At 35.4% G+C, this 18,883-nt stretch overlaps 1 protein-coding gene across 1 annotated transcript in view; it reads left to right on the top strand.

Moving 5' to 3' along the window:
- Nucleotides 1-18,883, top strand: part of VPS13B (vacuolar protein sorting 13 homolog B) — a 429,435-nt gene that overhangs the window by 209,637 nt on the left and 200,915 nt on the right. The window contains exons 22-23 of the mRNA XM_058820123.1: nt 5,217-5,344; nt 13,693-13,927. Of these exons, the coding sequence (XP_058676106.1) occupies nt 5,217-5,344; nt 13,693-13,927 (363 nt within the window). The remainder of the gene's footprint in view (nt 1-5,216; nt 5,345-13,692; nt 13,928-18,883) is intronic.

The following is an 18,883-nucleotide window of genomic DNA, read 5'->3' as shown; positions in this document are numbered from 1 at the left end:
TTCCTTGTATTTGTAAAATCCTTTAATATTTAATCACAGAACAGAATTGTTTAATGGATGTGTATTATATTGGGAACAGAATTTCTTTGGCTGTCAAAAAGTTTAGATGATTTGTAATATATTTATATATTACAATATCTTTATAAATATTGTTATTTATATATTACAATATCTTTATAAAATATCTTTATAACCACATATGCTTAGTTCTGTTGTGTTGCAAGTATGAAAATATAGAGACTTGTGAGAGAAATTGGAAGGCAAACCTATGGACAAACAAGCTTTTATGTAATAAGTTTCACCGAATTTTTACTTCTATGTAGTATTATACACAAAACAAAAACCTGCTGATTTACAGAAAATTGCAGGTTTTAAAAGGTGATGGCTGTTTGGGGTTTAATTAAGGGGTAATTTGGGGGATTTTTTTATATATACAGAAAATTAATCTTCTGTTTAATTAAAATAAATAAATAAATGTGTGTGTATGTGTGTGTGTGTGTGTGTGTGTGTGTAGGCCATTTTCATTTTTGGGGGGTTATTTAATGTTTGAATTTTCTCCTCCACGGCATTTTGATCTTATTTCTAATCCTTTAGAACCCTTGATCAGTTCCTTAGGGTGTTGTATTTGATGTAAACACCTTTGTATTTTTGAGTTTATTTTTTCATGGAAAGACATATCTAACTCATGAAACCGAATACCTGTTAAAAGAAATCCCAGTGAGTGCTCTGACTCCATGCAGACCACTTCCAATTTTGCTAGAGGAAAAATCTCCCTAGAAACAAGAGCGATGTGATAGGAGAACATTTTCCTCTGATTGCTTTTTTCTTTCAATGTGTTTTGCTGCCATGGCTCTTGGTAACTGTGGTCAGTCTGTAACAGCATTTTCCTCAGCTTAGCTCCCCTCTGTTGTGTGAGAGGCTGTATGGCAGGTGATGTGATGGTGGAAGGAAAGCTTGCTCAGCCTGGTGAGGTCATGGTACAGACACATTCTGAGTAGGACCATGAGATGTGACAGAGTGTGTGGGTTCTCGAGGTCAGGATTGAAGGCGCTTGAGATGGTAGTTTATGTTTGGACTCAGATGTTTATTATTTCTTATCAGTAAAACAGCCTCACAACCATGAGTTCTGCAGCTTTTCATTAGCAAGGCACAAAATGGCTAACCATTTCTCTTTACAAGGTCCTTTAAACTATCCAATTAAGAAAGGACACCTAGATTATTTTCCCTTTTAACCCAATAACAGATCCCTCAAAGCCTACAATGCAGACTTTTCTGTCCAATTACAAAACATCACCCAAAGCCATGAATAAGAAGGAAGAAGATAAAAAAGAACAACTTGCCTCCACCCTAAAACCTCCATCTTGTTTCATATTTATTTCTATATTCTAAAACCCCAAACTCTAAGTTTTCCACCCTGTTATATTACACACTTCTAACCAACTACAGAGCCATAATCCCAGTGCTATCAATCAATTTTTAAAGCCTTCTCCACAGCCTCAGGTCAATTGCAGTGTTCTCTTGTGGGTCTGTGCCTTTCTAAGCATAGAAAGTTTAAAATTCTCAGCATCCAGGATTCCAAGAACAGAGGAGGGTCCTGCTGCCTGCCTGCCTGGCTGTGGACCTGTCCTGAAGGAGGAGTGCTCTGAGCTTTTGGGCATCAGTGAAATTGTGGATTTGCCTGCAGCAGGATGACCTTTTCCAGCCAGAAAGAAGCTGCTGCCTTCTTCATGCATGAGGGGTCTGAGGCACAGTGGGACAGGAAAAGGAGTCCATGTTGTGCCAGAGAGATTGAGATCTGGCAGGTTTGTGCCACACAGAAATCAGGAATAAGGTATTTTTCTTTAGTTTAATTGCTAGCTGTAAGGAGAGAGGAAAGCATGAGTCCATCAGTGCCTACAGATTATCAATATTCTTCAACCCAGTAGTGGAAGTCGCTGTTTTTTTCTGCATTGAATTATTTGAAGAAATGTCCATTTGTCCCAAATCGTACCTCAGAAATTCTCCTTTCCCTTTTCTATTTCTTAAGTCACTGAATATTAATAACACAGAGTAGTATTATTTACACAAAAGTTCTTTTTACTTTTAAAACTTATGTATTTTCTGGATAGAAGTTCTGAAAACACTCATTCCTAGTAGGCTAAAAAAACACAAAGAAGGAGACATTTGTCTAAATAAAAAAGACACTTTTAACTGGAATTTACACCTATAAGTCTTGCTTGGTGGCATCTCCTACAAAGTGAGTACTTTAATGATTAATTTTGCAGAACTTGGAATTACCTCTGTACTTTAACCAGAAATTGTTAAATGAGTTACAAAAATTACTCCTTTGATGAGTCCTTCTTTTTTTTAAAGTCTGTTCATTACCAGTGTGTTCTGAAATTGGTAAGTGTGGTGGCTTATGTGTCATTGATGTGGTGTATGTGTGCAAAAGCACCAATTAAACAGTAAGGGACTAAAAGATAAGAATAAGAGCATTTTATGTTCCTGTGCACCATTTTCTTGGGTTTTTCTTATTCAACTGGTATAACCTAAAGCAGTCCCCACTTTGTTGAGGTTTTTTTTGTCCCCTCATCAATTTGGAAGTGTTTCATACAAATCATATTTTCTGTCTAGCAATTGCTGACACCTGGGTTGAACGCAAGACTGATTACATTGTCAGGAAATGTTTCAAGGTTTTCAGTTCAGTAGTAGCTAAGTGGCATAATTATTTTAGTAATTTAGTAATTACCTTCATACTGAGAACAGCTGAGGCTGATCCAGTTTACATGTCTACTCTAGAAGATTGGCCAAACACACATGGTAGCCACACCTGACAATGTCTTAGCAAATATCATCTCCTGATCTCCTTGCCTGACAGGGAATTAGACACTTCTTTCCCTGCATCCTTTCAGGCAAAATTCTGGGATTTACAGTACAGGAAAAAAAAAATAGTACTACTTTCTTCTTTTCTCTTCAGGAGTTACTTCTTTGCTTGTTTCTTCTTTCTACCCCAATTTACTTTTTATTCCTGTTCTATTTTCCATGGTTTATGGTTGAATGGTTCCTTATCTTTCTGCTGGGTTTTGAGACTTTTGGGTTTTTTTAATCTCTTGGTTGAACTTGAGGGATTATAGCAAAGCTGGTTTTATCATGGATATTCCTGGAATTTTGCAGATTTTAATGACACATAAATGAAGAAAAACAGGAGGTACTTCAGTCAGCTAATCTTATTTTAAATTCACAGGTTGTTGTTGTCTGCTAATTGAGAGAGAATTAGCAGTTTTTATTTGTTTTCCTACAAATAAAATATGGGAGATGGGAACGAAATCTAGCTTTAAATCCCACTCATGAGGAACGCACTGTATGCATTGTAGAATATGTAGGTTTACATAGTATTTACCTACTCATCCTGACCTGAAGCATCCTATCTGTGAAATTCCTGGAGTCTTACAGTGATTTGTGTGCTGTTCTCACCCTTACCCACAGACTTCTGTGCTTCAATGGCTCCTGTTTTAATATTTCTTGGTACTCAAGTGTTCCTGATTCTTACTTTGTAGTGTATGTGTAGTGTAGGGCCTGACTGCACAGAGGGCTGCACAGAAGATGGTGTGAATTGAGGTGGGGCAATAAGTTAAAGGAGAACAGCTCTTCCTTGACTAATTAATCTCTTAGTTTTAACTTAATCCATTTGTAATGGGGATGGAGGACATAATCATGGCATGAAGCTGTCCATGTGAGGTGTTATAAAACAGCTATTGCATGCTGCTTCTCCAGATGGACAATTTACATGTTTGTCTCTCCAGTGCGGCTGACAACAAACAGTCCTGAAATGTCATGCTTTTTACACTCTCACAATCCAGTTTTCATTCCTTATCCTTCTAACATATCCATAATTGGAGCCAGGAATCTCTGAGGGGACTAATTATCCTGCAGCCATAAAAATCTTCTTTCACTCTTTTGACGACCTCTCTGAATCTTTGGATTCTCCATCAGTTCAATGAAGTGACCATTTCTCTTTAAGATGATTAAAACTACTGTTTGTTGAGGGATTTTTTCTGATAATGTTAGTGAACTCTAGCTTTGATGGGGAAAATGTCACAGATTAATTCATCCAGTGCCATTAACATTGCATTCTCTTGGCAAAAGGTCACAACTTAGATGTTTCAGTTTTAAATCTTCCCATGTCCATTGCATTGCTGAAGAACCAGTGATGCATATCAAGGACCAGGTATTTTTGCTTTCCTTAGATCAATTGATAACATAATTTTGTCTTAAGAATTCTTCTGTGATTTTCATGCCACAGATTTCTCCTAGCTGTAAAATTGGTAGACATAAATTGTCACACACTGATTTCAATTTAGTTTAAATTTAAGTCATGAAGTCTTTGTAATTTATTCCTGCAGTTTTATCAGCTCAACAACATGTAGGACAACACTAGAAATATCAAATAAGCTGATGGTTGTTCTATGGGTATCCCAATACACAGTGAGGTGGATATTCTGTGAAACATGTCAGAAGGAACTCTGCACCACTCACAGTCCAGTTTTGAAGTTCTAATATGCTTATATTTAATTTAATATTTCTAAAATCTTTTCATATTCATGTTTTTAAATAACAGTTTAAGGAAATGTCTCTTTTTATTAGAAAACAATGAATTTTGCTGAAATATTTCATACTTTACTGCCTTAAAATTTGACAAAGTAAGAAAATAGTTTAATTTCTATGCCTTTTTTTTTGATGCATACTCAAATTTTTAAAGGGATTTTTTCAAAGAAAACTAATTAAAGGCTGTTATTTAGTGTGGTCTGTCATTTCTTACAATTTTAGAAAGGTGATACCTTTAGATGACACCGGCAGCAAAGTATGTGAAAACCTCTTGAATTTCAACTGCATCATCAAATAGGTTATCACACTTTGAAAACTGTCTTAATTTGTTTAAGTCAAACATTTTTCATAATATTTTCTTAGCAGTTCATGTTGAAGAAGTTGGAACATTTAATTTTCTTGTGTTGTATTTCTCACAAGGCTCAACTGGTGCTGTTGTATTGACAAGTTCAAAACTAATACAGACACATTATTATTATGTGCCTAGTGAGCATAATTATTATGTGCCTAATGAGATATACACAGTGAGAGAAAGACTTTCTGAATGTACAGTAGTTGTTTTTCTTTGCTATCAGTAAGTATATTATTTGCTTAGATTTCTTTTTGTAACTGAGTTTTTTTGTTTGCATTAGAATCTCGTCCTTTGTCACTCCCTGTGAAAACTGTGCTGAACTCATCTGAAAACTGCAGAAGTCCTGAGGAAAGGATGAAAGAATTTATTGGAATAGTGTGGAATGCAGTTAAGTGCCTTACACTTCAGGTAAGATGAAAAGGAAGTGAAAAAAACCCCTGTGTGTTTCCAGACTTTATGATACTTTTTCTGCATCCTAGTGCTTTTTATTAGAGAGGTTTTAAAGGAGCTACCAAGTTTTATTGTCTTATTTCAGTAGTTTCAAAGTCTGAGAGAATGAAAAATAAAGTAAGATTTTTGGGTAAATTAAGCAAAGAATGCTTTGGTTTTAAAATATTAGGTTTTGAAATGCTGTTTTGTATTTAAAGGGAAAGATCCTTCAAAAATTATATTAATAAAAATTGCTTGTCACACTTTTCTGCATCACAAACACTGCAGTTAGATTTGCAGAATGCTTTTTTTCTAAAACTATTTCAGGAAAGTGTGTAAGATAAATATTTTCCTGAAGTGTATGATACAATTGCTGTTGTTACACAGTGAAGTCTCAGCAGCTTACTTGCCTGCTTTTTCATGAAGGACAAGGAGATGGCAGCTGGGAATAAATAATTTTGGTTTATACTGCTCTAGATTGTAGCAGCTGATCAGTAAAAACAGTTTTTGTGTAGAATTATAGATGCCATATTAGGACTCCAATGTTGAGATTGCAGGAACAAATATTAGATGGCTTAGAAGTGCTAGAATTATGACTGAATTGTTCCCGGTACTTATCAAGTGCTTATTGAGAAATTATTCTAGTTTGGAATTATTATGACCTGTGCCTCTTGAACTATACATTCATAAAAAACTGCCAAAGAAAAGTCTTAATTACAACTTTTGGCAAGTTTTTTTGTCATTATTACAGAAAGTAATTGTTAAATACTTGTTCCTTCCTCCTATCAAGCAGCATATTTGATAATATGCAGGCTCATCCCAGAATGTGTGTCTGTGTCACTCCTCTTTCATGTAAAAAGTACTTAAAATTCACAGTTTTATAAAGTTTAAAAGTTCGGGTTTTGCCTGAGCAAGAACTTGAGACTTGTCACCTGATTGCAGAACATAGTGAAGTTGAGATGTTTTCCATTAAATCTATTTCATTTTCAGCTTTCTCTTTAATCATTATTTCATGACTATTTTGCTTATTTTCCTTTCTTTCTAATGTTCTCACCACTGTAGATTAAAATGTGTAGATAAGAGAGAGAATTTGTTATCTATTTGAAGGAAGCAGTGTGTTTTTGTTATGTGTCTGGCTGGTACTCTAGCACAGTGAGACTCCCTATATAAATGCAGCTTACAGTTTGAGTCACTATAAAAGTAATAATATAATAATGGCAAAGAGGCAGAGCTGGGTCTTTTATAAAGGGGAAAGCTGAATCAGGACTGCAGTACTCTGCTCCCACATTTTTCATGGCACATGTCTGCTGTGAGCAACCAGCAAATTGAATTAGTTTTGAGGAATGAATAAAGCACCAACCATAAAGTTTGTGTGTTACAAGATAGGAAAATAAGGTATTGTTTCTTTCTGTGGAGATGAAGACTGATGGCAGTGATAGGCAGGGGTTGTCTCAGAGAGTAATTCCTAAATACCTATTTCTCTTACCTAACATACAGAATAGGGCTCATACTGGCAGAGGATTTTTTGTATTGGGTACTTTTTCTGGTGCTTGAGGTTCTAGATTTACTTGCTTTATACAGGTTTCTGTAAATAGAAAGTCATCGTTTCTATTTTCAGCATTACGACTATGAAATGATATTTTTTGGTTTTATCTATGTTGAAATTAAACAGCCCTTTGAATTCATACAGTAGCTCACACCCTTTGTTTCATCCTTATTCTTTAACTGTACTTTGTAAGGTACTTGCCAGTACCTTCCCAGGAGTTTATTACATGTTATCAGAGAAACATTTCAACAGACTCCAAGGAAGCACTGCAGGAAATTTCAAGACCATGCTTCCACACAAATATGCAATAGTTATTTCTTGTGAAATATGAAGGATTTATAGACATGTTCGCTGTTCTTTTTATTACTATTAGTCGTCCCTATGTCTAATTTATTATGGTTTTCAGCACAAATGCCATATATATAGCTTGTTTCTTTCAATACCTGCCCAAATGGGAAATTTGTGCAAGGCAATATATAAAGGGTGAGAAAGTGAGTATCATGACTCTGTATTGCAATTCAAGTATATTTATTTTATTATACATAATGTGCATTTTATTAAACATGTATAACTATATTTAAATGATGTTTTTACAGAGTCTCTGTATTATTATTTGGCATGAAAAAGGGAAATTTCTAGAATAATTTGTCTGGTTAATGGTTAAATGCTGGAGCATTTAGACCCTGTGGCTTTTTTTCTAAAGCTAATTTTCATGTTCCTGGAGCTTTTAGTTACATGATTTTAGAACAGAAAAGTCTGTAGTTGTCGTCAGATAAAACTGAGCTTCATAACTTAAAATCATCAAAGGATTATTCTTTTAGTGGAAGTTAGAGTAAGTAAATGTGTTTGGAACCAAAGTAACTGGAAAGTTTATTTTGGATCCAAAGCTGGTACTTGCTTAGCCCTAGCCCTGGCTTGCTTCTGATAGAATATTGCATGAAGGTTTTATGCATTGGAGTAGTGGTATTTAAATGAAAAGGCTTGCATATTTAATTATAAAAAGTTGGTTTATTATTTAGTTGTTGTAGGATTTTATATGCCTTGAAGTCTTTTTGGCAGTTACTGTGTGTAGGAAGGTAATACTCATTTTTCACATGTTCTTCATATTAATAGTTGCTAAAATTGTGAAGCAGTATAAACACAATTATTTTTAATTGGCTGTTAATGCTGAATTCCATTGAGAACAATGAAGGATCTGTATTAAAAATAAATTAATTAATGAGTAATGTTGCAACAAGTGCCAGCTACATAATAATGTAATTGTTACATATAAAACTTAGGTATGTCACATGTCTTTAAATATCCTTGAATTTATTTGAAAAAAATTAATCCTTTTCCTGAAACTACTGAAAATTTTATTTTCTTTAATGCGTATAACTTGTAAAAATTTTTGACAAAGTGAAACAATGAAAGGCAAGAAAGGGGAGGACAGATTTGATAAGTGTTCCTGTTCTTTGAATTGTGTCGTTGTCCAGGGATCAGGAGGAGATTCTCTGACTTGTAATTTAGCAGTTACAGCTCTCAGCAGTTTTTTGGCAATTATGAGATAGGATTATTTCTTAAGTTGGTTACTTACCACAAGCCAACAAAAATTTGTGCTTTCGGTAACTAAATAAAACCTTTTAAAATGTTTTGAAAGTTTTCTTGGGAAGGAACAGGAATATTGTGAAACACAATGACACTGTGTTTTAATTGGTCAAAGAAAATATATCTGATCCTTATTAGGGTCATTTTTATGTACAGGTAGCCTGCTCTCTTAGTTCCTTTTCTTATGTGTTCTGCTTTCCATTTATACCATTTTTACTTTTGTCTACCTTCAAAACAAGAATTTCTGCTCAATTGTAACAAACACTGCATGTCTGGCTCAGCAGCGGATGGTCTGAATGGTAGAACAAATTTGGGTGTTGGAGGCTGGGCTAGAGTCTTACAATACTGAGTGCACCAGGACCCTCACACGAGGTGTGTAAGCAGTGATTCTTTGCAGCCTGGGGAGTCATTGCAAGATGTTATTCTGTACCCAGAAAAACACATTGCCTTGCTGCTGAGAGCCTATGAGGGTTGATGACTAATTCAGAGGAAGGCAACTTCCCTGGAGAGACATGCTCATGCAAATGTCGCCTTGTAGAAAATCTCCAGTACCTCTAATTGAATTATGTAGCTGTTAAATGTGGGTTATGAAAGGGAATCTTATGTTATTACTATCATGAAAGGCTGAAAAGACTTGAACAACTTGTCCCTCTTCATAGCACTTTTGGGCAGTCACTGGCTTTTTTTCTTCCCTCCAACCCGCCCTCCTCAGTTAGGAAGACCTAATTTTTCAGCAGTATTTATTTCACTCTTCTCTCTAGTGAACAACATTCCTTTCTATAAAATAAGAATTAAAAATACTCCAGTAACCTAATACTTTTCTTTTTATGCAAGAGTCGTTGGACATTTTGAGGCTTACATGTTTGTAAAAGTGTAGAGCATAGAGTTATGCTTTACTTAAAGTTTTAGAAGTAGAAGGGAAAATACTACTTGCTTCATTGGTTTATCGTTTGTGTACATTATTTAGCATATATAGGCCTTGACATTATAGAAATGAAAATAAGGGGTGATCCTGTTTCAAGAATGTAATAATTCGTTCTCTTTAACACATGAATGTGTTCAGTATTGGCAAACGAACATGTTGCTACCAAAACTGAAATCAGATCCTTGAAACAGAAAGGATGTTGCCATGGAAAAATGAAGTAACACTCAGTGCAGCTGCGAAGCATTAATGAATAGGATATTTTTTTAAAAGATCATTTGTGTTTGGTGTGGCTTGGAGGGTCCCAACCAGATGGTTTCCATGAACAGGATCTGACCCCCAGCTTGAGGACTTCTTACTGGCAGATTACTTCATTTTCTTTCCCTTGGATTGTCAGATCCTTACATTAATGCAAGATTTACTGCTGCAGATTTATATTCAGTTACATAAATCAGTCACATCTTACATTAAATTCACAATTTTAGGCACACAGTTTAACAGTTATTTAAAAAGTGTAAAAAGATTTATATGATAGCTTTAATATATGCTATTGATGTAGTTTAATTTTAAGAATTTGGATTACATATATTTTGAAACACTTTCCGATTGGTGAAGCAATCTGTAGCACACATTCTCACTTTTGTCCAGCATATAATTCTATCGTTTTAGGTGTACCCTTCCATTCCTTCACTGGAACTTGTAGGCAAATTTCCAGATTCTGCGAGTTAAATGTACACAAATTCCATTGAAGTTGATCGTTGTGAATCTGCCTCCAAGAAGTTCAACAGGTGCAGCTCAGTTTTGCACTTATTGGGCCTTTGTGCATTCAAGTTGGTGATTTCTTGTGTGATTATAATCATGGCATAATTTGCTCTAAAATGTGGACTTTTGCCATATATTCATTGTATTGGACTTTGAAATCTTGCAGTAATGTTTTGCAAAATTTGTTAATCATATAAAACTTTAAATGAAATGCAGGTAAGCCAACTATATCTGTAAGCAATTCTGTAGTATTACATGTTGTCAATTTTTAGCAAATCCAGATCTAGGATCCTGCTGACTGCACCAATTTGTCATGAATGAGTGATTTAGAGTAACTTAAATAATCATCATCAAAGGCATTAGCAAAGGAGATTTTAATATGAATTCATAAAGGTGTAACTTGGTGAAGATCAATAGCAAGATTCACTCTATCATTTACTAATGGTCAAAATATACAAGGGAAAATAGAATTTGAATAAATCTGGCATTATTTACATAGAGGCCAAAGATGGAAAAGGGTAAGGGAACCCAAGCGCTCAGTCATGAAGTTCAGACTGGACTTCCTTGCTTGCCAGATCTCTGCTGTGGCTTAGGTGCAGCTGGATCTGATCTGGACAACAGTTTATATCTAAGAGAAGAAATACAAAGAGTAAGAAAGTCCTTTCATTGAGTCATGAAATACAGAGTGGATCCCTTGCTTTCTGAACTCCTGATGAAGCTTAGGTCCAGTCTTAGTCTTGGACTTTGACAACAGTCTGTCTAAAGGAATTACCTACATGGATTTCAGTAATATTAATTTACCATGCTATCAGCAGCTTACCAGATCTATTGCAGGCAAGGGATCTCTCTGCCTTGGGTTACAGAAAGAATACTCAGTCTCAGATAAGGAATCCCAAACACTGGGAGGCATCCCAGCTCAAGGGGAGAGTCACTGGTGTGCAGACCAGTTGCACTTTAGGGAAAGTTTGAATTGAACTCATCCAGAGATCTGTTGTTAGTAGAAAGGCCTCTCTGCCTCTCAGAAGAGCCTTGAAAGGTGTCCCAGCTCAAGGGGAGATCCCTGCTGTGCAGGCATCCTGGCAGGGAGAGCTCAAAGGCAGTTCACTTAGGCTGTTGTTGGCTTGTAGTCAAACTGCATGCAATGGGAAGGGTGTGCAAGAGACTCCTTGTACTCACAGCTTTCTTTGTTCTTTGATAACTGAGTCTTGGAAAAAACACATTCAAGTGTTATTCACATGATCAGGCGTTATGCTCATTGGGTCACTCTGCTCTTTGTGGGTTTCCTGGAGTTCTTGACCTGGCTACAGCTCAGGCTTTTACCTCATTTGGAGCTTGTACTGAGCTACTGCAGGTCTGGTTAAGGGGGCTCAGTGTATCCATCACACATATGGAGGCCTGATGATACCATTTAAAGCCCAACAAAATTCATGGTCCAACTCCCATTCAGTTGTTTGAAATGAGTAGCAAAGAGCTGCTTTTGTAAAAAAGGAATTTCCATCAGGAATTTAAAGGGGTGAAACTTGTGTGATTCTACTTCAGTATTCTCGATACAGCAAAGTAAAATAAACCAAATGTGATTGGAAGAACTTTTCTTTAGTACAAAGCTGTATTAACCTGTAAATGAAGTGCAAAACTCTACTGAGTATTGAGATCTGTTCTTGAGAGTGCTTTGTAAAACATGCCCTATAGATCCTGCTGCTGGCAATGTGATGGAGTATAGTATCTCTTCAAGTTGGTGGAATTTCTGGATTATTACCACATGGTTTGTATATCCAGGCAGCATTTGACATTAATCGTCATAGATGTGTGTGTATATATATGTGTGTGTGTGTATATGAAGAATGGGTGATTTTTTAATAAACTGTTTACTCAGCAAATGCATGGATAAAACAATAGTTATACTGCTCATAAGTGCTTTTGTCATCTATTTATCATTATCCCACAATGATTTGACCTACAGCCTATTACTAATAGACCAGAACAAGATCTGTGTCACTGTAAAAATCTTTGCAGATTGACATAGAGACTAATTTACCATTAAAAAAATCCAAATCTGTTACATCTGTTACAATACACCCAAGCTTTTCATTCAGTATAAATAAAGTACACTCAGCAACCTTGGATCAATAAACTACTTATCAAAGATGTAATTAGCTTCATTTTACAACTCAAACAGTTCTAAATCCAGAAACAAACACAAACTTCATGAACCAATGTATTTATTTTTGCAGAATTCTACTTATATTTTTCTGCAGTGAATTCTTGTCAGTTTGTCTAAGCAAAAGGGTACAAAAATGCTGAAATAAAAATGAATATCTGTATACTCACTAGGCTGGCAAAGTACTTACAGTGCTGTGGAATTCCTGCTCTATTACAAATCACTATTGTGGTCCTAAAGACCTAATATCCTTCAGGGGAGAGTATGAAGTACAAATCTTGGTTTTTGCTTTTAAGCTGTGCTGTCTTTAACAATGTCAAACCAAAAGAGTGTTACCTAAGTTTGCAGCAAACAAATGTTTTTATCACATCTACAAATAAGATATTGTCCAGCAATTTGTATGCTAGGTTTTTCCAAGCAATGTGAAGCAAGGAACTGAATCATAGCTTGTATTTGCTTAACAAAGCTTTCGAGTGTGCAGGCTGTTGGAGCCTTTTGATATCCAGGTGCCAGAATGGTATTTGTAAGAGCCAAGGAAGACTAACAGTCCCCAGCTTACATCACCTCTGAGTTAAGAAGTTGTGATAAGTCGAGTTCTTGGTTTGGGCTCACTCTACATCACTAGAAGCTCCTAAGAAGATGGCAAAATGGTCAGACATGTTCCAGGGCACTGAAAATAAAGAACAAAAAATGTTATTTCCTATGAAACCATATGTACTGCTTCTGAATTGCATTGAAAAGGGGATAAAAGTATCAATTTATTATTATCTCCTTCTCTTTGTTTAATGTATACACCTCTCCATTTGTTTGAAAGTCAGTTTTTTCTCTAAAGTTTGTGTTTTTCATAGTTTTTCTAATGATTACCTTTTTTGTACATGCTCATTATGTTGCTTATTAAGCAGAGGCAGAATTTTCCCTGAATCAGTTCTTTATAGAAAGTAAGAGCATATAAAATGTTGGCTAGTTCTAGAGACTTAGCTATTGCTAACAAAGCTAATGAAAGGTAAAAAGTGGAGGGCTTTCTCATTCAGAACATTCTCTGACTGAATTGCACTTGTACAAAGCTGTTGAAATGTAGATATATGTATTTTCACTTTATATGGCAACACTTTTCTGATGAATGTACACAGAAAAAACATCCTTCTGCTTTCTCCCCTTCTATAATCATAATTTATTAGCATATGTTATTTCCCAGCATTTTGCGTCATCTTTTCTCTTAATTCAACTAGAAGGTAAGACTATTTTCAGTAACTGTGATGGATGAATAACTTCAGATTTTGTACTAATATGAATACACAGTGAGGGGGAAAATAATCTGTTTCTGAGAATCTGTCTTTGCTTTGTTTTTTCAGCTTGAAGTGCAGTCTTGTTGTGTATTCCTTCCCAATGACAGCCTGCCTTCTCCCAGTACTATTGTGTCAGGTGACATTCCTGGGACTGTGCGGAACTGGTACCATGGGCAGGCCAGTATGCCTGGCACCCTTGTTGTCTGCTTGCCCCAGATAAAGATTATGAGTGCTGGACACAAACACATGGAACCATTGCAAGAAATCCCATTTGTTGTGCTGAGACCCATCCTGGAAGAAGGTAACATGATAAACTCAAAAACCTTTCTCTTTAGTTTCCATTTCTGTCATGAAAATTGTCTTCATTTTATTTTGAAAACTTCTGATTTCGTACTGCTTTTTTTGCAGAATGTTGTTATATGTTATTAATGTCTAGAAATACTACTTACAAGGTTGGCCCCATGGAAATCAACATGGAAATTATCATCAAAGAGCTAGTTCTGTCATGTTTTGTATATTTGAAACTAAAATAATTTTTTTCCTTCATTGGTTTTGTTATTCAAATTATTTTGTAGCCAATGATCTTGACACAACAGGAAGTGACAGTAAATTGGAAATTCCAAGACAGAAGAGGCAGGCTAGGAATTCCAAGAGGCAGGTTAGGAAAAACTTTTCATCCCACCAAGGTCTTGGATGTAACATTGAGACTGGACGTTTAACTAACGTTCTTCACTGAGTGGTTGGTCTCTGGAACAAGCTGCACAGGAAAGTGGTCATGGTACTAAGCCTCTCAGTGTTCTGGATGCTTTTAATCTTAGGTAGTCCTGCAAGGAGCAGGGAGTTGCACTTCTTGATCTTTATAGGTACCTCCCAACTTGAGATATTCTATGATTCAATGTAAAATGAGAAAAGAAATACATAAGTAGAGCAAATTGTCAAAAGAAAATAATGAGGCTTTAATGGCCATCCTTACAGGTAACAGTTCTGTGTTCTGTTGTGACTTAGGAATTGTAGCAAGGATTTTGTAGAGATTTGAAGAAAAAAATTGTAAACGTTGAGAAAAATACAGTAGTTCTTATTTGAAAAGCTAATATTTGATAGGGCTTTGAGTTTTACACCAGCTTGAGGGAAGGGTCAACTTTTAACATTCTGCAATTGATCAAAAAATGAAAGGAGGTGATAAGCTGAAAAGGACCTAGCAAGTGAACACAAGTTGCTCATGTTGAATATTTTTTATTGTGTTTTGGCTTTTTTTAACTGAGCCCTTAGAAATAATGAGAATAAATGGTAAATGGACTTGCAGCAGTGTTCTGAATAAATCCTGATGTAAACATCTTGTTCCATATATCTATATCTATATCTATATCTATATCTATATATATATATCTATATATATATATATATATAGATATATATATATATATATATATATGAAAAATTGTATACTGGAAATAGGTGAGGCAAATATTCTGAGCTATCTTGAGCCTTGGGTTCCAGGTTTATTTTAATGATTTCTGTAAAAGCTAGTCTCACAACTAAGTTTTGGATTCCATGGAAATGCCAGTATTTGTGGTTTAACCTCAGCCAGCAGTTCTGGCTGAACACAGCCACTCACTCCTCCACCCTGGTGGAATGGAGAAAAGAATCAGGAGGTCAAAAGTGAGAAAGCTTAGGAGTGAGATAAAGGCAGCTTAAAAGATAAAGTTGCAGGTGCAAGCAAAGCAAAATAACAGATTGATTTGCTGCATCCTGTCAGGAGGCAGGTGTTCCAGCCTTTCTTTTTGGTTGGTTTCTTTGGTTTTTTGAGGTCAGCTGACCAGGCTGTCTCCCTTACCAGCTCCTCCTGTGCCCCCAGTTTACTTGCTAGTGGAGCAGTGTGAGAAGCAGGAAATACTTAAGTACTGTTCAGCAATAACTAGAACATGCCCATATTATCCACAGTTTTCAGCATAAATTCAGAACAGCACATGCCAACTACTATGAAGAAAATTAAGTCTATCCCAGAAAAAAACAGGGCATTGGTGTACAGTTAGTTCATTGTTGTATTCCTAAACTATATTATTTAAAAGAATTTTTGCTGTTTTGTGTATTGATTCTAAGATGAAGAGAGGGAGATGCAGTAATTGTTCCATTGCTTTTGTGACAGCATTTTCTGAGAAAATTACTCTGTTTTCTCTCTTGCTGCTGAAATATAAACAATTTAAAGGGTATGAGAAATTAAGTGGAAATCGCATTCAAGAGCTAGTCCTGCTCCTGCAATCTGAAATTTGTTTGGATTTATAACATTGTGTTTCTTCTCCCTTTGATCTGCCACTTATATTAGACTCTTCTCCTTTGTGTATTTTACCTTAATTCATGGCAATGAAAATAAAATTGTAGTTTTTAGTATTGAAAAACATGTTAGAGATGCTGCCAAATGAAAAGGAAAAAAAGTTTGAAAGAAACAGAGAAAGGTATATGTGGTTTTCGTAATAATTTTCAGTAGGAATGATCTTATTTGCTAATCATAGTGACAGATAGAAGAGACATTTAATGGGAGTCTTTTGTTTCTTTTAAACTGATGATGTAATTTAAACCATTTATGAAAGATACTGCTATTTGAGTTTTGTCAGACCCAGATTTGAAGGAAAGAGCTTAGTGAGGGAAAAGAATTCCCCTGCTTGGGATAAAGCCTATGGTAAGGAATTTATTTGTATGGCTTCTGCTCTGGGAATAATGCCAAACAGAAGTTCTCACAGTCTTGATGATTTTGATTCTCTAATGCAGCCATTGCCTTCTCCCATGCCAAGACTCCCTCTTAAATAGATCATTTCAAAGTTTTTTTCACCACTTAAAGTCACCTTCTTTGCTTCTTCCCCTGTAGAGGTAAATAATTTTTATGGTCTTGTATTGTGAAAGTCTCTTAATTGCTCTGTCTTCAAACAAGACTTCAGGGACAGTCAGACATGTTACCATCTTTCAGAAATTATATGTAGTCAACTGTGCTTTTCCTGATAGCCATTTTTTGGTCATTCTAAAGAAGGTATAAGTAAAAAGCTTTTCCACAAGTATGTATTGTCACTTTTAAGATAGCTGTGTGCTCACTGATATAGTTTTCTTATTACATGAAAGACTAAAAGAGGACAAAAAGGGAACATTATCTTACTGTCATTTGGGAATATTTCAGCCTCCTCAGATACTTACTGACCTCAAGATGTCAACATACTGTAAAAATAGCTTATACACTATCTCACAATCAGGTCTTTCCATGTGTTTACAGAGTTTTGCTGCATCTCTGAGGTAATTTTAGTTTGTAGGAATGCTTTTACAGTACTTTTATTCAGAAACATGTAACTCAGTCATTCTAAATAACTAAGTAATCCATAAATGGATTTATCCATGTAAAAAATGAAATAATTCTTTTGAACTTCTGTTGAATAAATATACACATACAATTAAGTAAGGTATTGAATTGCATTATGTGTTCTTAAGAGTACAAATGAATCAGGCAGAGATCTGTGAGGTAGTATTTATTGAAGATGTTAAAGTAGAATCACAGAATCATAAAGCCTGGAAGGCCAGGTTGGAAATGACCTTGAATGATCACCTGGTCCAAATTTGCACGGCAGAGGGACCCAAGATGACATTATCTAACACCCTGCTCCTTTGCTCCTGAAAGGCTGCACATCTCTAAGGAGGCTGTTCCAGTTAATGGTTGTTGTTACTGTAAAAACTTCCTTATATTGATATTAAATCTCTCCCAGTGCAACTTGTACATGTTACCTCTTGTCTTCTCTGTTTTGACACCTTCTGAAGAGAAAGACCTATTTGTAGATGCCTTTTATATAAAACAGTTACTAAGGAGAAAGTAAATTGTTAGAAACTCACTTTGAGGAAAACTGCAATGTTTAGAGAAGTGCTTATAGTGAGTTGTGACATCTAACTGTGCACATCTAACTTAATATTTGACAATTCATCTATAAAATCTCCAAGTTCCAACCTATAGGCTATAGTTGGACAACATACGTTGTTATGGTCAGAACTTCTGGACTGCTAAGTGGTCTTCCAAAAATCTAAACACTTATAACAGGAAGACAAATTGAAGACATGAAGGGAACTTTTTCATAGCTAAAGCACTAAAACACAGTTTTAGAGTAATAATGAAAAATTTTTGTATTGATGAAATCTTCCTGTTTTTATAAGTTTATGTTTTCAGTTATTTTAATTATTGATTTTTTAATAGTATTAATTATAAATATAATAATGTTCCTCTTTGGAAACATAGTAGTAAATCTTTCATAGTAGTAAATTTTATGACTTCATCTTTTTAAAAATGTTTACTTATGTCAGATACAGTAAGATACAGATCTTTAGGTAAGACAGAGTAAAATACTTTTAGAAAGCAGTGTTCAAAATATCTTAAAATTGTTGTTGATATTGTTGCTAATCTTATTCTCATTTTCAAGTGGATAGCCATCCACTGACATTCATGTGAATCACTATTCCAAATATTTAAATTTGAAAGATGGCTTTTGCTTGTGAAGTAAGACAGATTATACGTCTTCACAGAATTTTGTAACACATGTTGAAAGTCAATAATCTGTTCATCAGTGACTTGCAGGAAAATAGGAAATTAGTGTCATATAGATTTCAACCTGAAAAGAACACTTAAATGTTTAAAGTAGAACAGCAGTATGTTGGCCTCCTTACAAGTTATCATCTTGCATTAGATTTTTTAAAATGTTTACCTTTAAATTTATTAATTTTTCTGTTATTATATTTAAAATAAATATTTGACATTAAAATAGTGTGCTGTTTCATAGATGGGTCTGTGTGTGACCTTAAAGAGCATCTATTTCCAACGCCCCTGCCAAGGGCAGGCACACTTTTCACTAGACCAGGCTGCTCAGAGCCCATCCAGCCTGGCTGTGAGCACTTTCAGGGATGGGGCATCCACAACTTCCCTTTGCAGCCTCTTTCAGTGTCTTGCTACTCTTGTAGTGAATAATTTCTTCTTTATATCTGATCTTAATCTACCCTATTTTGGTTTATTCGAGCTTATAGTCGATGTCACCATCTGTAATAGTAATTACTGTGTTTAATTTACCTGTCATGAGAATGGCTTGTAGAATTAGTTCTCATGTTGGAAAAGCTGGAGTTATGCAGACATAGAACCCCTGTTGTATGACTGGGGGGGAGTACAAGTGACCTAACATGTAGTGACTGCAGTGTCCCATGAGAATGAGGGCTTTAGAAATCCATGTAAAGACTCTGCAGT

The sequence above is a fragment of the Ammospiza caudacuta genome, chromosome 1, assembly GCF_027887145.1.
Source record: "Ammospiza caudacuta isolate bAmmCau1 chromosome 1, bAmmCau1.pri, whole genome shotgun sequence".
Classification (NCBI taxonomy): domain Eukaryota; kingdom Metazoa; phylum Chordata; class Aves; order Passeriformes; family Passerellidae; genus Ammospiza; species Ammospiza caudacuta.
Note: the sequence above shows the minus strand (reverse complement) of the source record. Positions and strands in the feature narration are given on the sequence as shown.